This window comes from Musca autumnalis, unplaced genomic scaffold, assembly GCF_047663935.1.
Source record: "Musca autumnalis isolate F117 unplaced genomic scaffold, ASM4766393v1 scaffold_102, whole genome shotgun sequence".
NCBI lineage: Eukaryota > Metazoa > Arthropoda > Insecta > Diptera > Muscidae > Musca > Musca autumnalis.
In genome coordinates this window covers 274,811-302,660 of record NW_027411648.1, presented here as the reverse complement: position 1 = coordinate 302,660, position 27,850 = coordinate 274,811, and the positions used below count along the sequence as shown (strand labels likewise).

Genomic DNA, 27,850 nt, shown 5'->3' with positions numbered 1-27,850 from the left:
CTTTTGTATTGGGAAAGTCATCTCCGGTGAACTTTTGTATTGGGAAAGTCATCTCCGGTGAACTTTTGTATGGGAAAAGTCATCTCCGGTGAACTTTTGTATTGAGAAAGTCATCTCCGGTGAACTTTTGTATGGGAAAAGTCATCTCCGGTGAACTTTTGTATTGGGAAAGTCATCTCCGGTGAACTTTTGTATTGGGAAAGTCATCTCCGGTGAACTTTTGTATGGGAAAAGTCATCTCCGGTGAACTTTTGTATTGGAAAAGTCATCTCCTGTACAAATTACTTTTGTACATACTTCTGGCTGGTGTCGAGGCGCTGGAAATTCTGATGATAAAGAATAAATTTTCCACTCGAGTTTCCAGCAGCCTAAATCAATAAATATTTTATTACCATTATGAGTTCAGATCATAAGTGGTAAATTATGTTGTCATGTGTCGGGAACATTTTAAAATCATTTAAGATCCCACATGCAGCGGTAGCTGTTATCACTAGTGTTGTGTGTGCATTACTAGTGACCGCACTTTAGTTTTTATGACTCTTCTTATGACACACACGATGTTGGAAAATTCTTCATTGATCAACGGATTGTTTGGTTTGGTCAATGAAGGGTTTAGAGATAAGAATTAGTGATAGGCTAGGTTAAGAAATATTTTGTAAAGTAGCATGTAAGTTGCAATTTGAAAATAAAAAAATCAGTGTCTCATCAACACCCAACCTGCCAGCATCTTTATTTACATTTGGTCCTTCAAACCGTCACTTTTTTGAAAGTGGGGAAACCAGCGGCTTTCAACGAAAAATCGAAAGAAAGAGGAGCGAAATTACGAAGGGGAAGACGAAGAAGACGAAAGAATAAGAGGAGCGAAATTACGAGGAGGAAGACGAAGAAGACGAAAGAATACGAAGGAGGAGCGAAAATCGAACGAGATAGCGGAGAACGAACGAAGAAGAAAAAATATCATATTTGAGAAAAAAAGCTGACAAAATCCCCAGCCGCGAGGAGCTCTATAAGGAACAAAATGATATCATTGAGCAATTAAAAAGGATGTTGCAGACAGGAGAAGAGAGAGGATACCGTAGCCCGGCAATAGCAGGTGCTCGTAAGAAGTTAGATGGTATATGGAGTAAATTTCAAGCGAATGATGAGGCGCTCAAGAAAAAAGGAGAAAAGTGCGAAGGAGACGAATATTTTGTGCAGAGTGTGTATGGCAATGCACAGAAAATTAAGGACAACATACTGCGAATACTGAATAAGGTTACGGAGGAAGAATCCGAAGAAGCAGTATCAACCGCGCAACAAGAGGAATTATATAAACCACAGGGATCATCAAAATGGTCGGAGACGTGCCCTAACGAAAGTAAGGAGATACGATTGTTGGAAAGTACTTTTAGTAGCAAAGTAGCGGCATTAAATGCGATGATAAGGGAAGGACAAGAAGTGGATGATAAGTATTTTTTAAAAAAATTAAACGATAACCTGGAAAAGATGAGGTGGATTCTTCTCGACCTCCACACGGAAATGGGGCGAAAAGGTGCTGTTAACGAGTTCATTGAGGATCTGTGGGAACAAGCAAATATGGATTATTACCAAGAACAGAAGAGAATAAGGCAGTTGCTTAAGACTTTAGACGAGGCCGAGAGAATGTCCATGAGAGTGGAGAATATAAAGATGCCTGAGTTTAGTGGTCGGCTTGAAGATTGGAATACATTTTTTGAGCTTTTCAATACACTAATTCATAAAGATCCGAGCTCTACTGATGAAGAAAAGCTGTTCCGCTTAAAATCTGCTGTAAAGGGGGACGCCCTTCAGATTATAAGAAACATGCCCTTGACAAGCACGGGGTATAAAACAGCCTTAGAGACGTTACGCCGAAGGTACGACAACAAAAGGAATCTGTTTGGCCATTACTTAGATAAGCTGTTAGATCAGCCAATGATAGACGGATCATCATCAGAGAGCGTCAAGAAGCTACTAGATACGTCGACGGAATGCATAGAAGGAATAAAAGCGATGGATTTGAAGTTGGGAGACGCATATCCAATTTTAGCTCACGTTATATTGCGGAAATTCGATAAGGAAGCACGTCTTCAATATGAGCAAACAACGAAGAAGACTACTGATATTCAAGATATCGCTGACGTGTTGAAATTCTTGGAGCAGCGGTATCTAACATTGAGTTCGGTGTGGTCAAAGAATGAGGGGAACATTGCAAGAAGGCAGTACAATTTAGACACAGCAGCAACCAAGAAACAAGATGATGAGGTATTGTGCGGTTATTGCAAAAAAACGATGCATAAAACCTATCAGTGCCAGCAATACAACAATTTAACGGTCAGAGAAAGAATGGAATGGGTGAAGAAAAATGAATTGTGCACTAACTGTTTGAACCATAAAGCCACAAGAAGGTGTGGGAGCAGGATGAATTGCTTTACCTGTAACGGAAGGCATCACACCAGCTTGCATATTTCTAAGACGGATACCAGCGGTAATAAGTCGACGTTTACAACGATGGAAGATAGTCATCACGTCTTAATTGCGACAGCACAGATACGAGTGAAATCGAAGCTGAAAGAATTTATAACGCTGAGGGCGTTAATCGATCCGTGCGCGCAAACATCTTCAATCAGTGAAGAAGCGGTACAGTTTCTTCAACTTCCAAAACTAAAGACAGATGTCACATTGCATGGACTGGGTGGAGCAGTCGTCGGGAAAGCAAAGTCGAAAGTTATTATAGAAGTGAAACCCAGGTTCCTCAGTGATTATGCAGTGAACATAGAGGCGGTCGTACTTCCCGAATTAGCATCAGTACAGCAAAACCCAACGTGTGAGTATGAAATAAACAAATGGGATAACTTCACTCTGGCAGATCCAGACTTTGCGTCGTCAGATAGAATCGATGTACTAATTGGAAGCGATATCTACCACGAGATCGCCCAAGATGCAGTTCATAAGAAGGATACAATTTTGGCACAGAAGACAAAACTGGGATGGATATTGTCTGGACCGGTCACTGCAAAGAAGCGAAGCAACGAAAAGATTGTTGCCACGACTACGCTAGAAAGATTTTGGGAGATTGAAGAATTATTCGACAGCCAGGAGGTGGAAGATGACGGTTGTTTGGCGCACTATAAATCCACAACATCAACAGCGAGTGACGGGCGTTTTGTTGTCAGACTTCCGTTCAAAGAAGATATCGAGTTGGGAGACTCGTATAAGAGAGCCATGGCGAGATTTCTAAGTGTTGAGAAGCAGTTAAACAGAAACGTTAACCTCAGAGCAGATTACGATCAGTTTATGGAGGAATACATTCGTATGGGGCATATGGTACGAGTACAATCGGATTTGCGAGGAAAATATTACCTTCCTCACCAAGCAGTAATCAGAGAGAGCAGTCTAACCACAAGAGTGAGAGTCGTGTTTGATGCGTCTTCAAAGACATCGAACGGGAGAAGTTTGAACGATATTCTTTACGCTGGGCCACGGTTACAGAGAGACATTTTTGATATTTTAACGAAATGGCGAAAGCATCAGTTCGTTGTAAGTGCAGACGTAGAAAAGATGTACCGGCAAATATGGATACATAAGGATGACCAAGAGTACCAATATGTATTATGGAGATCCTGCAGCAAGGAGCCAGTACAACAATACAAATTGAAGACGGTAACCTACGGTACAGCATGTGCACCATATTTGGCTTTGAGAACGTTAGCGGAAATTGGAGAACAATGTGAAGATGCTAATATTGGCAGCATAATCAAGAACGATTTTTACATGGACGACTTATTAACGGGAGCGGATTCTATATTGGAGTGCAAAGAAATTCAGGAGGGAGTAAAGAGGCAGCTGGCAAAATATGGATTCAACCTGCGGAAATGGGTTTCAAACAACAGTGAGATCCTAAGAGGAATAAAGTCAGAGAGAGAGAGAGAATGATGTGTTGAGCATAGAAGAAGATGAATGCCATAAAACGTTGGGACTGCAATGGTATCCAGCAGGCGATAAGTTTGGATTTTCAACACAGCCTTACGAGGAACAGAAAATAACGAAGCGGAAAGCGCTATCCTATTTGGCTAGAATATTTGATCCATTAGGGTGGCTGACACCAGTAACAATAACGGCGAAACTGTTTATCCAGCAACTGTGGGTAATGGAAATCGGATGGGATAGTCAACTAATGGATGATTTAAATAAGAAGTGGACTGGATTCACAAGTAAATTAAACTCGCTAACGTCGATAAGAATACCTCGATGGTTACAGCTTTCCAGCACAGGTGAATTACAGCTGCATGGATTCGCGGATGCATCGGAAAGAGCGTACGCAGCAGTAGTTTATGCAAAAGTAGGAGGAAGTGTTCAGCTGGTGGCAGCCAGGAGCAAAGTCAACCCTATTAAAAATAGGAAAACGCTACCGAAGCTGGAGCTGTGTGCGGCACATTTGTTGGCGAGACTAATAGCGAAAATAAAGGGAGTGATTGAAATGGAGGCGGAAGTATTTATGTGGAGCGACTCAACGATAACGTTGTCATGGATACGAAACGGTGCAAGCAGAGATAAATTTATAAGAACAAGAGTTACAGAGATACAACAATGGGTGCCGATAGCTAAATGGCGGTATGTCAAGTCGAAAGAGAATCCAGCAGACATGGGATCCCGAGGGATATCACCCGAAAAGTTGCCGGAAAGTGGTCTCTGGTGGGAGGGACCAGAGTGGCTAAGACAAGACGAAGAGAGCTGGTATAAAGACGAACCGGGGTGCGTTAATGTGGCCACTACAACTGTAAGAACCAATCCCATATACTTTAATCACATATTAGAGAAGTATTCCTCATTTCGAAGACTTAAGCGTGTGGTAGCATACGTACTTAGATACATCGAGAAGTTGCGGGGAAAGACATTTCCGGAGTTTTTGACGGTTGTGGAATTGCGAGAAGCAGAGACGATTATAATAAAAGGCCATCAACAAGAAGAATTCCCAGAAATATTAACAATGCTACAAAATGGAGCAGCGGTCGATCACAAACACAAGCTGGCTTCGTTGAATCCTTATCTAGATGAAGAAGGTCTGATGAGAGTAGGCGGCCGATTACAATTATCGTCGCTAGCATACAACGAGAAGCATCCGGTGATATTGAACAAGTCAAATCTGAGCGATTTAATCATCAAAGAGGCACATGAGGCTACGCTTCATGGTTGTATTCGGGTGATGGAGAATTTGCTAAGAAGGAATTACTGGATGATTGGGATGAAAAGTAGCATAAAACGTGTGAATCGAAGTTGTGTCAAATGCATAAGATATAAACAAGAGTCACGGAATCAGCTGATGGGGATATTACCGAATTATAGAGTCAATGTATCTGCACCATTTACTCATTGCGGCGTGGACTATGCGGGTCCAATATACATGAAGTGCTCAAATGAAAGAGGTCAAAGAGCCTACAAAGGATACGTCGCGGTATTCATTTGTATGGCAACGAAAGCAATACATTTGGAGCCTGTAAGCAGCTTGACATCAGAAGCATTTCTTGCCGCATTAAAACGTTTATTTGCCAGAAGAGGCAAAAGTAGTCACATGTACTCGGACAATGGCACAAATTTTGTTGGTGCATTGAAACATTTGGATAAAGATTTTCGGGACGCCATTAAGGAGAACAGTACTTTAGCGCCGATATTGGCGGCGGAGAAAATACAGTGGCATTTTATCCCCCCGGCAAGTCCTCACTTCGGAGGAATATGGGAAGCAGCGGTCAAAGCCATGAAATACCATCTACGAAGAATTGTTGGCGAAAGTAAGTTGACCTTTGAGGAAATGTCTACGCTGCTATATCAAATTGAAGCAGTACTGAATTCAAGACCACTCTATCATCTGGATGAGAATACGGATGAGATGGATGTCCTGACCCCAGGACATTTTCTAATCGGCAGGCCTTTGATAGGCTGTCCAGAAACTGTAAGCGACTACAAGCTAACGGCGCTTGATCGATGGAAGCAGGTGCGAAGGATGAAGAATAATTTTTGGAAGCAGTGGAAATCAGCGTACTTAGGGACCCTTCAACAGCGTCATAAATGGAAGAGTCAAACGGAGAACCTACAAAAAGGGCAATTGGTCATAGTAAAGAATGAGGAGACACATCCAGGGCGATGGCCGTTAGGCAAAGTGGAGGATGTACATCCAGGACCGGATGGGCTAGTGAGGGTCGCCACCATAAAAACACAATCTGGGTTGATTAAGAGGCCTATAAACAAACTGTGTCCGTTAGAAGGAGTGAAAGCAGATGAAACGGCGGTCAGAAGAAGCTCGCCCAGAAATAACTCGAGCAGTCTAGTAAGCTACATGATGTTGTTGCTTTTGGTTCTACCACATATGAAATCGACGGTAGCAGACGACTTACCAAAGATCACGGAACTCCAGGGGTCATTGGCATTATACTTAGATCACATGGGATCAGTAGACGTCGTCACCTCAAGATGGAACATGATCATCATCTTTAATATGCTTCCATTTTTTGAGTCTTTGGACAAATGCGATCAAGTGTTAAAGACGATGATGCCACTATGCGAGAAGTTGCAAACATTCGAAGCGCAATGCAACAACATTTTGAAAACGATGGAGCGGCAAGTCTGGGGTTTGCAAGACACAAATGCGTTTTTATTCTCGAGGGACACGAAAAGGCCGAAACGTGCGCCGTTGGAGTTCATAGGGTCCCTCCAGCACGTTTTATTCGGAACCATGGATGCTGAAGGTCGAAAGCAAATAGAGGAGAACATGCGCAACTTACTGGAGAATCAATACAATATTAAATTCATGATGCAAAAACAGGCCTCCGTAGTGGAATCTACTGTCAATATTCTGCGTACGACTATGGAAGATGTGAACAGCAACTTTAAGAAGATCGTGGATCAGATGAATAACATAACGGCGGCCATGGAGGAAACTTACTTCGTATACAGAAAATCGATTCGATTTTTTATGGTCACCAAAGACTTGGACGCAATAATCCGCGAGAACGAAAGAGTTCAGTCAAGTATGATAAACTTACTTATCGACATTAATCATGGAAAACTCAACCCTTCTCTAATAACACCAGTGCAACTTCAAGCAGAGATGATTAGGATAAGAGAGCATATGCCTGAGCGTCTTAAATTCCCTGGGAAGAAATACGAACAAATAAGGGCAGTGTACAAACTTCTAACTGCTAAGGCTACATTGATTGAAGACAAATTGATTGTGTCAGCTAATATTCCACTGTTCACACAGTATACGTCCCAATTGCATCGTATCGTCCCTCTTCCTATAGTGCTGAATGGAGAGAAATTTTTAACTCAGTCCGCCGGACATTATCTAATATATAACTTCCACCGGGATGCGTATCATATAATGACTCAAGCTGACTTGAATACGTGTCAGCTTTACACTGAAGAAGAATACGTTTGCGAAGGGGACTGGCCGCGGATGGACGCAAATGACAACTCATGCGAGGTGTATTCGCTGAAGCCTTCGACGTCGGCCAAATGTCATCTCCGGTGAACTTTTGTATTGGGAAAGTCATCTCCGGTGAACTTTTGTATGGGAAAAGTCATCTCCGGTGAACTTTTGTATTGGGAAAGTCATCTCCGGTGAACTTTTGTATTGGGAAAGTCATCTCCGGTGAAGTTTTGTATGGGAAAAGTCATCTCCGGTGAACTTTTGAATGGGAAAAGTCATATCCGGTGAACTTTTGTATTGGGAAAGTCATCTCCGGTGAACTTTTGTATTGGGAAAGTCATCTCCGGTGAACTTTTGTATTGGGAAAGTCATCTCCGGTGAACTTTTGTATGGGAAAAGTCATCTCCGGTGAACTTTTGTATTGGGAAAGTCATCTCCGGTGAACTTTTGTATTGGGAAAGTCATCTCCGGTGAACTTTTGTATTGGGAAAGTCATCTCCGGTGAACTTTTGTATGGGAAAAGTCATCTCCGGTGAACTTTTATATTGGGAAAGTCATCTCCGGTGAACTTTTGTATTGGGAAAGTCGTGCCCGGTGAACTTTTGTATTGGGAAAGTCATCTCCGGTGAACTTTTGTATTGGGAAAGTCATCTCCGGTGAACTTTTGTATTGGGAAAGTCATCTCCGGTGAACTTTTGTATGGGAAAAGTCATCTCCGGTGAACTTTTGTATTGGGAAAGTCATCTCCGGTGAACTTTTGTATTGGGAAAGTCATCTCCGGTGAACTTTTGTATTGGGAAAGTCATCTCCGGTGAACTTTTGTATTGGGAAAGTCATCTCCGGTTAACTTTTGTATGGGAAAAGTCATCTCCGGTGAACTTTTGTATTGGGAAAGTCATCTCCGGTGAACTTTTGTATTGGGAAAGTCATCTCCGGTGAACTTTTGTATGGGAAAAGTCATCTCCGGTGAACTTTTGTATGGGAAAAGTCATCTCCGGTGAACTTTTGTATTGGGAAAGTCATGCCCGGTGAACTTTTGTATTGGGAAAGTCATGCCCGGTGAACTTTTGTATTGGGAAAGTCATGCCCGGTGAACTTTTGTATGGGAAAAGTCATCTCCGGTGAACTTTTGTATGGGAAAAGTCATCTCCGGTGAACTTTTGTATTGGGAAAGTCATCTCCGGTGAACTTTTGTATTGGGAAAGTCATCTCCGGTGAACTTTTGTATTGGGAAAGTCATGCCCGGTGAACTTTTGTTTTGGGAAAGTCATCTCCGGTGAACTTTTGTATTGGGAAAGTCATCTCCGGTGAACTTTTGTATGGGAAAAGTCATCTCCGGTGAACTTTTGTATTGGGAAAGTCATCTCCGGTGAACTTTTGTATTGGGAAAGTCATGCCCGGTGAACTTTTATATTGGGAAAGTCATGCCCGGTGAACTTTTGTATTGGGAAAGTCATCTCCGGTGAACTTTTGTATTGGGAAAGTCATGCCCGGTGAACTTTTGTATTGGGAAAGTCATCTCCGGTGAACTTTTGTATTGGGAAAGTCATCTCCGGTGAACTTTTGTATTGGGAAAGTCGTGCCCGGTGAACTTTTGTATTGGGAAAGTCATCTCCGGTGAACTTTTGTATGGGAAAGTCATCTCCGGTGAACTTTTGTATTGGGAAAGTCATGCCCGGCGAACTTTTGTATTGGGAAAGTCATCTCCGGTGAATTTTTGTATGGGAAAAGTCATCTCCGGTGAACTTTTGTATTGGGAAAGTCATCTTCGGTGAACTTTTGTATTGGGAAAGTCATCTCCGGTGAACTTTTGTATGGGAAAAGTCATCTCCGGTGAACTTTTGTATTGGGAAAGTCATCTCCGGTGAACTTTTATATTGGGAAAGTCATCTCCGGTGAACTTTTGTATTGGGAAAGTCGTGCCCGGTGAACTTTTGTATTGGGAAAGTCATGCCCGGTGAACTTTTATATTGGGAAAGTCATGCCCGGTGAACTTTTGTATTGGGAAAGTCATCTCCGGTGAACTTTTGTATGGGAAAAGTCATCTCCGGTGAACTTTTGTATTGGGAAGGTCATCTCCGGTGAACTTTTGTATTGGGAAAGTCATCTCCGGTGAACTTTTGTATGGGAAAAGTCATCTCCGGTGAACTTTTGTATGGGAAAAGTCATCTCCGGTGAACTTTTGTATGGGAAAAGTCATCTCCGGTGAACTTTTGTATTGGGAAAGTCATGCCCGGTGAACTTTTGTATTGGGAAAGTCATGCCCGGTGAACTTTTATATTGGGAAAGTCATCTCCGGTGAACTTTTGTATTGGGAAAGTCATCTCCGGTGAACTTTTGTATTGGGAAAGTCATGCCCGGTGAACTTTTGTATGGGAAAAGTCATCTCCGGTGAACTTTTGTATTGGGAAAGTCATCTCCGGTGAACTTTTGTATGGGAAAAGTCATCTCCGGTGAACTTTTGTATTGGGAAAGTCATCTCCGGGGAACTTTTGTATTGGGAAAGTCATCTCCGGTGAACTTTTGTATGGGAAAAGTCATCTCCGGTGAACTTTTGTATTGGGAAAGTCATCTCCGGTGAACTTTTGTATTGGGAAAGTCATCTCCAGTGAACTTTTGTATGGGAAAAGTCATCTCCGGTGAACTTTTGTATGGGAAAAGTCATCTCCGGTGAACTTTTGTATGGGAAAAGTCATCTCCGGTGAACTTTTGTATTGGGAAAGTCATGCCCGGTGAACTTTTGTATTGGGAAAGTCATCTCCGGTGAACTTTTGTATTGGGAAAGTCATGCCCGGTGAACTTTTGTATTGGGAAAGTCATCTCCGGTGAACTTTTGTATTGGGAAAGTCATCTCCGGTGAACTTTTGTATTGGAAAAGTCGTGCCCGGTGAACTTTTGTATGGGAAAAGTCATCTCCGGTGAACTTTTGTATGGGAAAAGTCATCTCCGGTGAACTTTAGTATTGGGAAAGTCATGCCCGGTGAACTTTTGTATTGGGAAAGTCATCTCCGGTGAACTTTTGTATGGGAAAAGTCATCTCCGGTGAACTTTTGTATTGGGAAGTCATCTCCGGTGAACTTTTGTATGGGAAAAGTCATCTCCGGTGAACTTTTGTATTGGGAAAGTCATCTCCGGTGAACTTTTGTATGGGAAAAGTCATCTCCGGTGAACTTTTGTATTGGGAAAGTCATCTCCGGTGAACTTTTGTATGGGAAAAGTCATCTCCGGTGAACTTTTGTATTGGGAAAGTCATCTCCGGCGAACTTTTGTATTGGGAAAGTCATCTCCGGTGAACTTTTGTATTGGGAAAGTCATGCCCGGTGAACTTTTGTATTGGGAAAGTCATCTCCGGTGAACTTTTGTATGGGAAAAGTCATCTCCGGTGAACTTTTGTATTGGGAAAGTCATGCCCGGTGAACTTTTATATTGGGAAAGTCATCTCCGGTGAACTTTTGTATTGGGAAAGTCATCTCCGGTGAACTTTTGTATTGGGAAAGTCATCTCCGGTGAACTTTTGTATGGGAAAAGTCATCTCCGGTGAACTTTTGTATTGGGAAAGTCATCTCCGGTGAACTTTTGTATGGGAAAAGTCATCTCCGGTGAACTTTTGTATTGGGAAAGTCATGCCCGGTGAACTTTTGTATTGGGAAAGTCATCTCCGGTGAACTTTTGTATTGGGAAAGTCATCTCCGGTGAACTTTTGTATTGGGAAAGTCGTGCCCGGTGAACTTTTGTATGGGAAAAATCATCTCCGGTGAACTTTTGTATGGGAAAAGTCATCTCCGGTGAACTTTTGTATTGGGAAAGTCATGCCCGGTGAACTTTTGTATTGGGAAAGTCATCTCCGGTGAACTTTTGTATGGGAAAAGTCATCTCCGGTGAACTTTTGTATTGGGAAAGTCATCTCCGGTGAACTTTTGTATGGGAAAAGTCATCTCCGGTGAACTTTTGTATTGGGAAAGTCATCTCCGGTGAACTTTTGTATTGGGAAAGTCATCTCCGGTGAACTTTTGTATGGGAAAAGTCATCTCCGGTGAACTTTTGTATTGGGAAAGTCATGCCCGGTGAACTTTTGTATTGGGAAAGTCATCTCCGGTGAACTTTTGTATGGGAAAAGTCATCTCCGGTGAACTTTTGTATTGGGAAAGTCATCTCCGGTGAACTTTTGTATTGGGAAAGTCATCTCCGGTGAACTTTTGTATGGGAAAAGTCATCTCCGGTGAATTTTTGTATTGGGAAAGTCAGCTCCGGTGAACTTTTGTATGGGAAAAGTCATCTCCGGTGAACTTTTGTATTGGGAAAGTCATCTCCGGTGAACTTTTGTATTGGGAAAGTCATCTCCGGTGAACTTTTGTATGGGAAAAGTCATCTCCGGTGAACTTTTGTATTGGGAAAGTCATCTCCGGTGAACTTTTGTATTGGGAAAGTCATCTCCGGTGAACTTTTGTATGGGAAAAGTCATCTCCGGTGAACTTTTGTATTGGGAAAAGTCATCTCCGGTGAACTTTTGTATTGGGAAAGTCATCTCCGGTGAACTTTTGTATGGGAAAAGTCATCTCCGGTGAACTTTTGTATTGGGAAAGTCATGCCCGGTGAACTTTTGTTTTGGGAAAGTCATCTCCGGTGAACTTTTGTATGGGAAAAGTCATCTCCGGTGAACTTTTGTATGGGAAAAGTCATCTCCGGTGAACTTTTGTATTGGGAAAGTCATCTCCGGTGAACTTTTGTATGGGAAAAGTCATCTCCGGTGAACTTTTGTATTGGGAAAGTCATCTCCGGTGAACTTTTGTATTGGGAAAGTCATCTCCGGTGAACTTTTGTATGGGAAAAGTCATCTCCGGTGAACTTTTGTATTGGGAAAGTCATGCCCGGTGAACTTTTGTATTGGGAAAGTCATGCCCGGTGAACTTTTGTATGGGAAAAGTCATCTCCGGTGAACTTTTGTATTGGGAAAGTCATCTCCGGTGAACTTTTGTATTGGGAAAGTCATCTCCGGTGAACTTTTGTATTGGGAAAGTCATCTCCGGTGAACTTTTGTATTGGGAAAGTCATCTCCGGTGAACTTTTGTATTGGGAAAGTCATCTCCGGTGAACTTTTGTATGGGAAAAGTCATCTCCGGTGAACTTTTGTATTGGGAAAGTCATCTCCGGTGAACTTTTGTATTGGGAAAGTCATGCCCGGTGAACTTTTATATTGGGAAAGTCATCTCCGGTGAACTTTTGTATTGGGAAAGTCATCTCCGGTGAACTTTTGTATGGGAAAAGTCATCTCCGGTGAACTTTTGTATTGGGAAAGTCATGCCCGGTGAACTTTTGTATGGGAAAAGTCATCTCCGGTGAACTTTTGTATTGGGAAAGTCATCTCCGGTGAACTTTTGTATGGGAAAAGTCATCTCCGGTGAACTTTTGTATTAGGAAAGTCATGCCCGGTGAACTTTTGTATTGGGAAAGTCATGCCCGGTGAACTTTTGTATTGGGAAAGTCATCTCCGGTGAACTTTTGTATGGGAAAAGTCATCTCCGGTGAACTTTTGTATGGGAAAAGTCATCTCCGGTGAACTTTTGTATTGGGAAAGTCATGCCCGGTGAACTTTTGTATTGGGAAAGTCATCTCCGGTGAACTTTTGTATGGGCAAAGTCATCTCCGGTGAACTTTTGTATGGGAAAAGTCATCTCCGGTGAACTTTTGTATTGGGAAAGTCATGCCCGGTGAACTTTTGTATTGGGAAAGTCATCTCCGGTGAACTTTTGTATGGGAAAAGTCATCTCCGGTGAACTTTTGTATTGGGAAAGTCATCTCCGGTGAACTTTTGTATTGGGAAAGTCATCTCCGGTGAACTTTTGTATTGGGAAAGTCATCTCCGGTGAACTTTTGTATTGGGAAAGTCATCTGCGGTGAACTTTTGTATGGGAAAAGTCATCTCCGGTGAACTTTTGTATTGGGAAAGTCATCTCCGGTGAACTTTTGTATGGGAAAAGTCATCTCCGGTGAAATTTTGTATTGGGAAAGTCATCTCCGGTGAACTTTTGTATGGGAAAAGTCATCTCCGGTGAACTTTTGTATTGGGAAAGTCATCTCCGGTGAACTTTTGTATGGGAAAAGTCATCTCCGGTGAACTTTTGTATTGGGAAAGTCATCTCCGGTGAACTTTTGTATTGGGAAAGTCATCTCCGGTGAACTTTTGTATGGGAAAAGTCATCTCCGGTGAACTTTTGTATTGGGAAAGTCATCTCCGGTGAACTTTTGTATGGGAAAAGTCATCTCCGGTGAACTTTTGTATTGGGAAAGTCATCTCCGGTGAACTTTTGTATTGGGAAAGTCATCTCCGGTGAACTTTTGTATTGGGAAAGTCATCTCCGGTGAACTTTTATATTGGGAAAGTCATCTCCGGTGAACTTTTGTATTGGGAAAGTCGTGCCCGGTGGACTTTTGTATTGGGAAAGTCATCTCCGGTGAACTTTTGTATTGGGAAAGTCATCTCCGGTGAACTTTTGTATTGGGAAAGTCATCTCCGGTGAACTTTTGTATTGGGAAAGTCATCTCCGGTGAACTTTTGTATTGGGAAAGTCATCTCCTGTGAACTTTTGTATGGGAAAGTCATCTCCGGTGAACTTTTGTATTGGGAAAGTCATGCCCGGTGAACTTTTGTATTGGGAAAGTCGTGCCCGGTGAACTTTTGTATTGGGAAAGTCATCTCCGGTGAACTTTTGTATTGGGAAAGTCATGCCCGGTGAACTTTTGTATGGGAAAAATCATCTCCGGTGAACTTTTGTATTGGGAAAGTCATCTCCGGTGAACTTTTGTATTGGGAAAGTCATCTCCGGTGAACTTTTGTTTTGGGAAAGTCATCTCCGGTGAACTTTTGTATTGGGAACGTCATGCCCGGTGAACTTTTGTATTGGGAAAGTCATGCCCGGTGAACTTTTGTATTGGGAAAGTCGTGCCCGGTGAACTTTTGTATTGGGAAAGTCATGCCCGGTGAACTTTTGTATTGGGAAAGTCATGCCCGGTGAACTTTTATATTGGGAAAGTCATCTCCGGTGAACTTTTGTATTGGGAAAGTCATCTCCGGTGAACTTTTGTATTGGGAAAGCCATCTCCGGTGAACTTTTGTATGGGAAAGTCATCTCCGGTGAACTTTTGTATGGGAAAAATCATCTCCGGTGAACTTTTGTATTGGGAAAGTCATCTCCGGTGAACTTTTGTATTGGGAAAGTCATCTCCGGTGAACTTTTGTATGGGAAAAGTCATCTCCGGTGAACTTTTGTATGGGAAAAGTCATCTCCGGTGAACTTTTGTATTGGGAAAGTCATCTCCGGTGAACTTTTGTATTGGGAAAGTCATCTCCGGTGAACTTTTGTATTGGGAAAGTCATCTCCGGTGAACTTTTGTATGGGGAAAAGTCATCTCCGGTGAACTTTTGTATGGGAAAATTCATCTCCGGTGAACTTTTGTATTGGGAAAGTCATGCCCGGTGATCTTTTGTATTGGGAAAGTCATCTCCGGTGAACTTTTGTATTGGGAAAGTCATGCCCGGTGAACTTTTGTATTGGGAAAGTCATCTCCGGTGAACTTTTGTATTGGGAAAGTCATCTCCGGTGAACTTTTGTATTGGGAAAGTCGTGCCCGGTGAACTTTTGTATGGGAAAAGTCATCTCCGGTTAACTTTTGTATGGGAAAAGTCATCTCCGGTGAACTTTTGTATTGGGAAAGTCATGCCCGGTGAACTTTTGTATTGGGAAAGTCATCTCCGGTGAACTTTTGTATGGGAAAAGTCATCTCCGGTGAACTTTTGTATTGGGAAAGTCATCTCCGGTGAACTTTTGTATGGGAAAAGTCATCTCCGGTGAACTTTTGTATTGGGAAAGTCATCTCCGGTGAACTTTTGTATTGGGAAAGTCATCTCCGGTGAACTTTTGTATGGGAAAAGTCATCTCCGGTGAACTTTTGTATTGGGAAAGTCATGCCCGGTGAACTTTTGTATTGGGAAAGTCATCTCCGGTGAACTTTTGTATGGGAAAAGTCATCTCCGGTGAACTTTTGTATTGGGAAATTCATCTCCGGTGAACTTTTGTATTGGGAAAGTCATCTCCGGTGAACTTTTGTATGGGAAAAGTCATCTCCGGTGAACTTTTGTATGGGAAAAGTCATCTCCGGTGAACTTTTGTATTGGGAAAGTCATGCCCGGTGAACTTTTGTTTTGGGAAAGTCATGCCCGGTGAAGTTTTGTATTGGGAAAGTCATCTCCGGTGAACTTTTGTATGGGAAAAGTCATCTCCGGTGAACTTTAGTATTGGGAAAGTCATCTCCGGTAAACTTTTGTATGGGAAAAGTCATCTCCGGTGAACTTTTGTATTGGGAAAGTCATCTCCGGTGAACTTTTGTATTGGGAAAGTCATCTCCGGTGAACTTTTGTATGGGAAAAGTCATCTCCGGTGAACTTTTGTATTGGGAAAGTCATGCCCGGTGAACTTTTGTATTGGGAAAGTCATGCCCGGTGAACTTTTGTATGGGAAAAGTCATCTCCGGTGAACTTTTGTATTGGGAAAGTCATCTCCGGTGAACTTTTGTATTGGGAAAGTCATCTCCGGTGAACTTTTGTATTGGGAAAGTCATCTCCGGTGAACTTTTGTATTGGGAAAGTCATCTCCGGTGAACTTTTGTATGGGAAAAGTCATCTCCGGTGAACTTTTGTATTGGGAAAGTCATCTCCGGTGAACTTTTGTATGGGAAAAGTCATCTCCGGTGAACTTTTGTATTGGGAAAGTCATCTCCGGTGAACTTTTGTATGGGAAAAGTCATCTCCGGTGAACTTTTGTATTGGGAAAGTCATCTCCGGTGAACTTTTGTATGGGAAAAGTCATCTCCGGTGAACTTTTGTATTGGGAAAGTCATCTCCGGTGAACTTTTGTATTGGGAAAGTCATCTCCGGTGAACTTTTGTATGGGAAAAGTCATCTCCGGTGAACTTTTGTATTGGGAAAGTCATCTCCGGTGAACTTTTGTATTGGGAAAGTCATCTCCGGTGAACTTTTATATTGGGAAAGTCATCTCCGGTGAACTTTTGTATTGGGAAAGTCATGCCCGGTGAACTTTTGTATTGGGAAAGTCGTGCCCGGTGAACTTTTGTATTGGGAAAGTCATCTCCGGTGAACTTTTGTATTGGGAAAGTCATGCCCGGTGAACTTTTGTATGGGAAAAGTCATCTCCGGTGAACTTTTGTATGGGAAAAGTCATCTCCGGTGAACTTTTGTATGGGAAAAGTCATCTCCGGTGAACTTTTGTATTGGGAAAGTCATGCCCGGTGAACTTTTGTATTGGGAAAGTCATCTCCGGTGAACTTTTGTATGGGAAAAGTCATCTCCGGTGAACTTTTGTATTGGGAAAGTCATCTTCGGTGAACTTTTGTATTGGGAAAGTCATCTCCGGTGAACTTCTGTATGGGAAAAGTCATCTCCGGTGAACTTTTGTATTGGGAAAGTCATCTCCGGTGAACTTTTGTATTGGGAAAGTCATCTCCGGTGAACTTTTGTATTGGGAAAGTCATCTCCGGTGAACTTTTGTATTGGGAAAGTCATCTCCGGTGAACTTTTGTATGGGAAAAGTCATCTCCGGTGAACTTTTGTATTGGGAAAGTCATCTCCGGTGAACTTTTGTATGGGAAAAGTCATCTCCGGTGAACTTTTGTATTGGGAAAGTCATCTCCGGTGAACTTTTGTATGGGAAAAGTCATCTCCGGTGAACTTTTGTATTGGGAAAGTCATCTCCGGTGAACTTTTGTATGGGAAAAGTCATCTCCGGTGAACTTTTGTATTGGGAAAGTCATCTCCGGTGAACTTATGTATTGGGAAAGTCATCTCCGGTGAACTTTTGTATGGGAAAAGTCATCTCCGGTGAACTTTTGTATTGGGTAAGTCATCTCCGGTGAACTTTTGTATTGGAAAAGTCATCTCCGGTGAACTTTTGTATTGGGAAAGTCATCTCCGGTGAACTTTTGTATTGGGAAAGTCATCTCCGGTGAACTTTTGTATTGGGAAAGTCATCTCCGGTGAACTTTTATATTGGGAAAGTCATCTCCGGTGAACTTTTGTATTGGGAAAGTCGTGCCCGGTGAACTTTTGTATTGGGAAAGTCATCTCCGGTGAACTTTTGTATTGGGAAAGTCATCTCCGGTGAACTTTTGTATTAGGAAAGTCATCTCCGGTGAACTTTTGTATTGGGAAAGTCATCTCCGGTGAACTTTTGTATTGGGAAAGTCATCTCCTGTGCACTTTTGTATGGGAAAGTCATCTCCGGTGAACTTTTGTATTGGGAAAGTCATGCCCGGTGAACTTTTGTATTGGGAAAGTCGTGCCCGGTGAACTTTTGTATTGGGAAAGTCATCTCCGGTGAACTTTTGTATTGGGAAAGTCATGCCCGGTGAACTTTTGTATGGGAAAAATCATCTCCGGTGAACTTTTGTATTGGGAAAGTCATCTCCGGTGAACTTTTGTATTGGGAAAGTCATCTCCGGTGAACTTTTGTATTGGGAAAGTCATCTCCGGTGAACTTTTGTATTGGGAACGTCATGCCCGGTGAACTTTTGTATTGGGAAAGTCATGCCCGGTGAACTTTTGTATTGGGAAAGTCGTGCCCGGTGAACTTTTGTATTGGGAAAGTCATGCCCGGTGAACTTTTGTATTGGGAAAGTCATGCCCGGTGAACTTTTATATTGGGAAAGTCATCTCCGGTGAACTTTTGTATTGGGAAAGTCATCTCCGGTGAACTTTTGTATTGGGAAAGCCATCTCCGGTGAACTTTTGTATGGGAAAGTCATCTCCGGTGAACTTTTGTATGGGAAAAGTCATCTCCGGTGAACTTTTGTATTGGGAAAGTCATCTCCGGTGAACTTTTCTATGGGAAAAGTCATCTCCGGTGAACTTTTGTATGGGAAAAGTCATCTCCGGTGAACTTTTGTATGGGAAAAGTCATCTCCGGTGAACTTTTGTATTGGGAAAGTCATCTCCGGTGAACTTTTGTATTGGGAAAGTCATCTCCGGTGAACTTTTGTATTGGGAAAGTCATCTCCGGTGAACTTTTGTATGGGAAAATTCATCTCCGGTGAACTTTTGTATTGGGAAAGTCATGCCCGGTGAACTTTTGTATTGGGAAAGTCATGCCCGGTGAACTTTTGTATTGGGAAAGTCATCTCCGGTGAACTTTTGTATTGGGAAAGTCATGCCCGGTGAACTTTTGTATTGGGAAAGTCATCTCCGGTGAACTTTTGTATTGGGAAAGTCATCTCCGGTGAACTTTTGTATTGGGAAAGTCGTGCCCGGTGAACTTTTGTATGGGAAAAGTCATCTCCGGTGAACTTTTGTATTGGGAAAGTCATGCCCGGTGAACTTTTGTATTGGGAAAGTCATCTCCGGTGAACTTTTGTATGGGAAAAGTCATCTCCGGTGAACTTTTGTATTGGGAAAGTCATCTCCGGTGAACTTTTGTATGGGAAAAGTCATCTCCGGTGAACTTTTGTATTGGGAAAGTCATCTCCGGTGAACTTTTGTATTGGGAAAGTCATCTCCGGTGAACTTTTGTATGGGAAAAGTCATCTCCGGTGAACTTTTGTATTGGGAAAGTCATGCCCGGTGAACTTTTGTATTGGGAAAGTCATCTCCGGTGAACTTTTGTATGGGAAAAGTCATCTCCGGTGAACTTTTGTATTGGGAAATTCATCTCCGGTGAACTTTTGTATTGGGAAAGTCATCTCCGGTGAACTTTTGTATGGGAAAAGTCATCTCCGGTGAACTTTTGTATGGGAAAAGTCATCTCCGGTGAACTTTTGTATTGGAAAAGTCATGCCCGGTGAACTTTTGTTTTGGGAAAGTCATGCCCGGTGAAGTTTTGTATTGGGAAAGTCATCTCCGGTGAACTTTTGTATGGGAAAAGTCATCTCCGGTGAACTTTAGTATTGGGAAAGTCATCTCCGGTGAACTTTTGTATGGGAAAAGTCATCTCCGGTGAACTTTTGTATTGGGAAAGTCATCTCCGGTGAACTTTTGTATTGGGAAAGTCATCTCCGGTGAACTTTTGTATGGGAAAAGTCATCTCCGGTGAACTTTTGTATTGGGAAAGTCATGCCCGGTGAACTTTTGTATTGGGAAAGTCATGCCCGGTGAACTTTTGTATGGGAAAAGTCATCTCCGGTGAACTTTTGTATTGGGAAAGTCATCTCCGGTGAACTTTTGTATTGGGAAAGTCATCTCCGGTGAACTTTTGTATTGGGAAAGTCATCTCCGGTGAACTTTTGTATTGGGAAAGTCATCTCCGGTGAACTTTTGTATGGGAAAAGTCATCTCCGGTGAACTTTTGTATTGGGAAAGTCATCTCCGGTGAACTTTTGTATGGGAAGAGTCATCTCCGGTGAACTTTTGTATTGGGAAAGTCATCTCCGGTGAACTTTTGTATGGGAAAAGTCATCTCCGGTGAACTTTTGTATTGGGAAAGTCATCTCCGGTGAACTTTTGTATGGGAAAAGTCATCTCCGGTGAACTTTTGTATTGGGAAAGTCATCTCCGGTGAACTTTTGTATTGGGAAAGTCATCTCCGGTGAACTTTTGTATGGGAAAAGTCATCTCCGGTGAACTTTTGTATTGGGAAAGTCATCTCCGGTGAACTTTTGTATGGGAAAAGTCATCTCCGGTGAACTTTTGTATTGGGAAAGTCATCTCCGGTGAACTTTTGTATTGGGAAAGTCATCTCCGGTGAACTTTTGTATTGGGAAAGTCATCTCCGGTGAACTTTTATATTGGGAAAGTCATCTCCGGTGAACTTTTGTATTGGGAAAGTCGTGCCCGGCGAACTTTTGTATTGGGAAAGTCATCTCCGGTGAACTTTTGTATTGGGAAAGTCATCTCCGGTGAACTTTTGTATTGGGAAAGTCATCTCCGGTGAACTTTTGTATGGGAAAAGTTATCTCCGGTGAACTTTTGTATTGGGAAATCATCTCCGGTGAGCTTTTGTATGGGAAAGTCATCTCCGGTGAACTTTTGTATTGGGAAAGTCATGCCCGGTGAACTTTTGTATTGGGAAAGTCGTGCCCGGTGAACTTTTGTATTGGGAAAGTCATCTCCGGTGAACTTTTGTATTGGGAAAGTCATGCCCGGTGAACTTTTGTATGGGAAAAGTCATCTCCGGTGAACTTTTGTATTGGGAAAGTCATCTCCGGTGAACTTTTGTATTGGGAAAGTCATCTCCGGTGAACTTTTGTATTGGGAAAGTCATGCCCGGTGAACTTTTGTATTGGGAAAGTCATGCCCGGTGAACTTTTGTAGTGGGAAAGTCGTGCCCGGTGAACTTTTGTATTGGGAAAGTCATGCCCGGTGAACTTTTGTATTGGGAAAGTCATGCCCGGTGAACTTTTATATTGGGAAAGTCATCTCCGGTGAACTTTTGTATTGGGAAAGTCATCTCCGGTGAACTTTTGTATTGGGAAAGTCATCTCCGGTGAACTTTTGTATGGGAAAGTCATCTCCGGTGAACTTTTGTATGGGAAAAGTCATCTCCGGTGAACTTTTGTATTGGGAAAGTCATCTCCGGTGAACTTTTGTATTGGAAAGTCATCTCCGGTGAACTTTTGTATGGGAAAAGTCATCTCCGGTGAACTTTTGTATGGGAAAAGTCATCTCCGGTGAACTTTTGTATGGGAAAAGTCATCTCCGGTGAACTTTTGTATTGGGAAAGTCATGCCCGGTGAACTTTTGTATTGGGAAAGTCATCTCCGGTGAACTTTTGTATTGGGAAAGTCATGCCCGGTGAACTTTTGTATTAGGAAAGTCATCTCCGGTGAACTTTTGTATTGGGAAAGTCATCTCCGGTGAACTTTTGTATTGGGAAAGTCGTGCCCGGTGAACTTTTGTATGGGAAAAGTCATCTCCGGTGAACTTTTGTATGGGAAAAGTCATCTCCGGTGAACTTTTGTATTGGGAAAGTCATGCTCGGTGAACTTTTGTATTGGGAAAGTCATCTCCGGTGAACTTTTGTATTGGGAAAGTCATCTCCGGTGAACTTTTGTATTGGGAAAGTCATCTCCGGTGAACTTTTGTATGGGAAAGTCATCTCCGGTGAACTTTTGTATGGGAAAAGTCATCTCCGGTGAACTTTTGTATTGGGAAAGTCATCTCCGGTGAACTTTTGTATTGGGAAAGTCGTGCCCGGTGAACTTTTGTATTGGGAAAGTCATGCCCGGTGAACTTTTGTATTGGGAAAGTCATGCCCGGTGAACTTTTATATTGGGAAAGTCATCTCCGGTGAACTTTTGTATTGGGAAAGTCATCTCAGGTGAACTTTTGTATTGGGAAAGTCATCTCCGGTGAACTTTTGTATGGGAAAGTCATCTCCGGTGAACTTTTGTATGGGAAAAGTCATCTCCGGTGAACTTTTGTATTGGGAAAGTCATCTCCGGTGAACTTTTGTATTGGGAAAGTCATCTCCGGTGAACTTTTGTATGGGAAAAGTCATCTCCGGTGAACTTTTGTATGGGAAAAGTCATCTCCGGTGAACTTTTGTATGGGAAAAGTCATCTCCGGTGAACTTTTGTATTGGGAAAGTCATGCCCGGTGAACTTTTGTATTGGGAAAGTCATCTCCGGTGAACTTTTGTATTGGGAAAGTCATGCCCGGTGAACTTTTGTATTGGGAAAGTCATGCCCGGTGAACTTTTGTATTGGGAAAGTCATCTCCGGTGAACTTTTGTATTGGGAAAGTCGTGCCCGGTGAACTTTTGTATGGGAAAAGTCATCTCCGGTGAACTTTTGTATTGGGAAAGTCATGCCCGGTGAACTTTTGTTTTGGGAAAGTCATGCCCGGTGAACTTTTGTATGGGAAAAGTCATCTCCGGTGAACTTTTGTATGGGAAAAGTCATCTCCGGTGAACTTTTGTATTGAGAAAGTCATCTCCGGTGAACTTTTGTATGGGAAAAGTCATCTCCGGTGAACTTTTGTATTGGGAAAGTCATCTCCGGTGAACTTTTGTATTGGGAAAGTCATCTCCGGTGAACTTTTGTATGGGAAAAGTCATCTCCGGTGAACTTTTGTATTGGGAAAGTCATGCCCGGTGAACTTTTGTATTGGGAAAGTCATGCCCGGTGAACTTTTGTATGGGAAAAGTCATCTCCGGTGAACTTTTGTATTGGGAAAGTCATCTCCGGTGAACTTTTGTATTGGGAAAGTCATCTCCGGTGAACTTTTGTATTGGGAAAGTCATCTCCGGTGAACTTTTGTATTGGGAAAGTCATCTCCGGTGAACTTTTGTATGGGAAAAGTCATCTCCGGTGAACTTTTGTATTGGGAAAGTCATCTCCGGTGAACTTTTGTATGGGAAAAGTCATCTCCGGTGAACTTTTGTATTGGGAAAGTCATCTCCGGTGAACTTTTGTATGGGAAAAGTCATCTCCGGTGAACTTTTGTATTGGGAAAGTCATCTCCGGTGAACTTTTGTATGGGAAAAGTCATCTCCGGTGAACTTTTGTATTGGGAAAGTCATCTCCGGTGAACTTTTGTATTGGGAAAGTCATCTCCGGTGAACTTTTGTATGGGAAAAGTCATCTCCGGTGAACTTTTGTATTGGGAAAGTCATCTCCGGTGAACTTTTATATTGGGAAAGTCATCTCCGGTGAACTTTTGTATTGGGAAAGTCGTGCCCGGTGAACTTTTGTATTGGGAAAGTCATCTCCGGTGAACTTTTGTATTGGGAAAGTCATCTCCGGTGAACTTTTGTATTGGGAAAGTCATCTCCGGTGAACTTTTGTATGGGAAAAGTCATCTCCGGTGAACTTTTGTATTGGGAAAGTCATCTCCGGTGAGCTTTTGTATGGGAAAGTCATCTCCGGTGAACTTTTGTATTGGGAAAGTCATGCCCGGTGAACTTTTGTATTGGGAAAGTCGTGCCCGGTGAACTTTTGTATTGGGAAAGTCATCTCCGGTGAACTTTTGTATTGGGAAAGTCATGCCCGGTGAACTTTTGTATGGGAAAAGTCATCTCCGGTGAACTTTTGTATTGGGAAAGTCATCTCCGGTGAACTTTTGTATTGGGAAAGTCATCTCCGGTGAACTTTTGTATTGGAAAGTCATCTCCGGTGAACTTTTGTATTGGGAAAGTCATGCCCGGTGAACTTTTGTATTGGGAAAGTCATGCCCGGTGAACTTTTGTATTGGGAAAGTCGTGCCCGGTGAACTTTTGTATTGGGAAAGTCATGCCCGGTGAACTTTTGTATTGGGAAAGTCATGCCCGGTGAACTTTTATATTGGGAAAGTCATCTCCGGTGAACTTTTGTATTGGGAAAGTCATGCCCGGTGAACTTTTGTATGGGAAAAGTCATCTCCGGTGAACTTTTGTATTGGGAAAGTCATCTCCGGTGAACTTTTGTATTGGGAAAGTCATCTCCGGTGAACTTTTGTATTGGGAAAGTCATCTCCGGTGAACTTTTGTATTGGGAAAGTCATCTCCGGTGAACTTTTGTATGGGAAAAGTCATCTCCGGTGAACTTTTGTATTGGGAAAGTCATCTCCGGTGAACTTTTGTATGGGAAAAGTCATCTCCGGTGAACTTTTGTATTGGGAAAGTCATCTCCGGTGAACTTTTGTATGGGAAAAGTCATCTCCGGTGAACTTTTGTATTGGGAAAGTCATCTCCGGTGAACTTTTGTATGGGAAAAGTCATCTCCGGTGAACTTTTGTATTGGGAAAGTCATCTCCGGTGAACTTTTGTATTGGGAAAGTCATCTCCGGTGAACTTTTGTATGGGAAAAGTCATCTCCGGTGAACTTTTGTATTGGGAAAGTCATCTCCGGTGAACTTTTATATTGGGAAAGTCATCTCCGGTGAACTTTTGTATTGGGAAAGTCGTGCCCGGTGAACTTTTGTATTGGGAAAGTCATCTCCGGTGAACTTTTGTATTGGGAAAGTCATCTCCGGTGAACTTTTGTATTGGGAAAGTCATCTCCGGTGAACTTTTGTATGGGAAAAGTCATCTCCGGTGAACTTTTGTATTGGGAAAGTCATCTCCGGTGAGCTTTTGTATGGGAAAGTCATCTCCGGTGAACTTTTGTATTGGGAAAGTCATGCCCGGTGAACTTTTGTATTGGGAAAGTCGTGCCCGGTGAACTTTTGTATTGGGAAAGTCATCTCCGGTGAACTTTTGTATTGGGAAAGTCATTCCCGGTGAACTTTTGTATGGGAAAAGTCATCTCCGGTGAACTTTTGTATTGGGAAAGTCATCTCCGGTGAACTTTTGTATTGGGAAAGTCATCTCCGGTGAACTTTTGTATTGGAAAGTCATCTCCGGTGAACTTTTGTATTGGGAAAGTCATGCCCGGTGAACTTTTGTATTGGGAAAGTCATGCCCGGTGAACTTTTGTATTGGGAAAGTCGTGCCCGGTGAACTTTTGTATTGGGAAAGTCATGCCCGGTGAACTTTTGTATTGGGAAAGTCATGCCCGGTGAACTTTTATATTGGGAAAGTCATCTCCGGTGAACTTTTGTATTGGGAAAGTCATCTCCGGTGAACTTTTGTATGGGAAAGTCATCTCCGGTGAACTTTTGTATGGGAAAAGTCATCTCCGGTGAACTTTTGTATTGGGAAAGTCATCTCCGGTGAACTTTTGTATTGAGAAAGTCATCTCCGGTGAACTTTTGTATGGGAAAAGTCATCTCCGGTGAACTTTTGTATGGGAAAAGTCATCTCCGGTGAACTTTTGTATGGGAAAAGTCATCTCCGGTGAACTTTTGTATTGGGAAAGTCATGCCCGGTGAACTTTTGTATTGGGAAAGTCATCTCCGGTGAACTTTTGTATTGGGAAAGTCATGCCCGGTGAACTTTTGTATTGGGAAAGTCATCTCCGGTGAACTTTTGTATTGGGAAAGTCATCTCCGGTGAACTTTTGTATTGGGAAAGTCGTGCCCGGTGAACTTTTGTATGGGAAAAGTCATCTCCGGTGAACTTTTGTATGGGAAAAGTCATCTCCGGTGAACTTTTGTATTGGGAAAGTCATGCTCGGTGAACTTTTGTATTGGGAAAGTCATCTCCGGTGAACTTTTGTATTGGGAAAGTCATCTCCGGTGAACTTTTGTATTGGGAAAGTCATCTCCGGTGAACTTTTGTATGGGAAAGTCATCTCCGGTGAACTTTTGTATGGGAAAAGTCATCTCCGGTGAACTTTTGTATTGGGAAAGTCATCTCCGGTGAACTTTTGTATTGGGAAAGTCATCTCCGGTGAACTTTTGTATTGGGAAAGTCGTGCCCGGTGAACTTTTGTGTTGGGAAAGTCATGCCCGGTGAACTTTTGTATTGGGAAAGTCATGCCCGGTGAACTTTTATATTGGGAAAGTCATCTCCGGTGAACTTTTGTATTGGGAAAGTCATCTCCGGTGAACTTTTGTATTGGGAAAGTCATCTCCGGTGAACTTTTGTATGGGAAAGTCATCTCCGGTGAACTTTTGTATGGGAAAAGTCATCTCCGGTGAACTTTTGTATTGGTAAAGTCATCTCCGGTGAACTTTTGTATTGGGAAAGTCATCTCCGGTGAACTTTTGTATGGGAAAAGTCATCTCCGGTGAACTTTTGTATGGGAAAAGTCATCTCCGGTGAACTTTTGTATGGGAAAAGTCATCTCCGGTGAACTTTTGTATTGGGAAAGTCATGCCCGGTGAACTTTTGTATTGGGAAAGTCATCTCCGGTGAACTTTTGTATTGGGAAAGTCATGCCCGGTGAACTTTTGTATTGGGAAAGTCATCTCCGGTGAACTTTTGTATTGGGAAAGTCATCTCCGGTGAACTTTTGTATTGGGAAAGTCGTGCCCGGTGAACTTTTGTATGGGAAAAGTCATCTCCGGTGAACTTTTGTATGGGAAAAGTCATCTCCGGTGAACTTTTGTATTGGGAAAGTCATGCCCGGTGAACTTTTGTATTGGGAAAGTCATCTCCGGTGAACTTTTGTATGGGAAAAGTCATCTCCGGTGTACTTTTGTATTGGGAAAGTCATCTCCGGTGAACTTTTGTATGGGAAAAGTCATCTCCGGTGAACTTTTGTATTGGGAAAGTCATCTCCGGTGAACTTTTGTATTGGGAAAGTCATCTCCGGTGAACTTTTGTATGGGAAAAGTCATCTCCGGTGAACTTTTGTATTGGGAAAGTCATGCCCGGTGAACTTTTGTATTGGGAAAGTCATCTCCGGTGAACTTTTGTATGGGAAAAGTCATCTCCGGTGAACTTTTGTATTGGGAAAGTCATCTCCGGTGAACTTTTGTATTGGGAAAGTCATCTCCGTTGAACTTTTGTATGGGAAAAGTCATCTCCGGTGAACTTTTGTATTGGGAAAGTCATCTCCGGTGAACTTTTGTATGGGAAAAGTCATCTCCGGTGAACTTTTGTATTGGGAAAGTCATCTCCGGTGAACTTTTGTATTGGGAAAGTCATCTCCGGTGAACTTTTGTATGGGAAAAGTCATCTCCGGTGAACTTTTGTATTGGGAAAGTCATCTCCGGTGAACTTTTGTATTGGGACAGTCATCTCCGGTGAACTTTTGTATGGGAAAAGTCATCTCCGGTGAACTTTTGTATTGGGAAAAGTCATCTCCGGTGAACTTTTGTATTGGGAAAAGTCATCTCCGGTGAACTTTTGTATTGGGAAAGTCATCTCCGGTGAACTTTTGTATTGGGAAAGTCGTGCCCGGTGAACTTTTGTATTGGGAAAGTCATGCCCGGTGAACTTTTGTATTGGGAAAGTCATGCCCGGTGAACTTTTATATTGGGAAAGTCATCTCCGGTGAACTTTTGTATTGGGAAAGTCATCTCCGGTGAACTTTTGCATTGGGAAAGTCATCTCCGGTGAACTTTTGTATGGGAAAGTCATCTCCGGTGAACTTTTGTATGGGAAAAGTCATCTCCGGTGAACTTTTGTATTGGGAAAGTCATCTCCGGTGAACTTTTGTATTGGGAAAGTCATCTCCGGTGAACTTTTGTATGGGAAAAGTCATCTCCGGTGAACTTTTGTATGGGAAAAGTCATCTCCGGTGAACTTTTGTATGGGAAAAGTCATCTCCGGTGAACTTTTGTATGGGAAAAGTCATCTCCGGTGAACTTTTGTATAGGGAAAGTCATGCCCGGTGAACTTTTGTATTGGGAAAGTCATCTCCGGTGAACTTTTGTATTTGTATTGGGAAAGTCGTGCCCGGTGAACTTTTGTATGGGAACAGTCATCTCCAGTGAACTTTTGTATGGGAAAAGTCATCTCCGGTGAACTTTTGTATTGGGAAAGTCATGCCCGGTGAACTTTTGTATTGGGAAAGTCATCTCCGGTGAACTTTTGTATGGGAAAAGTCATCTCCGGTGAACTTTTGTATTGGGAAAGTCATCTCCGGTGAACTTTTGTATGGGAAAAGTCATCTCCGGTG

The 27,850-nt window shown here is 42.5% G+C and overlaps 1 protein-coding gene across 1 annotated transcript in view; it reads left to right on the top strand.

Moving 5' to 3' along the window:
- Positions 1 to 1,044: 1,044 nt before the first annotated feature.
- LOC141391791 (uncharacterized) overlaps positions 1,045 to 27,850 on the top strand; it is a 98,849-nt gene continuing 72,043 nt past the window's right edge. Inside the window, exons 1-3 of the mRNA XM_073964485.1 lie at positions 1,045 to 3,405; positions 4,259 to 5,947; positions 6,818 to 7,254. Of these exons, the coding sequence (XP_073820586.1) occupies positions 1,045 to 3,405; positions 4,259 to 5,947; positions 6,818 to 7,254 (4,487 nt within the window). The remainder of the gene's footprint in view (positions 3,406 to 4,258; positions 5,948 to 6,817; positions 7,255 to 27,850) is intronic.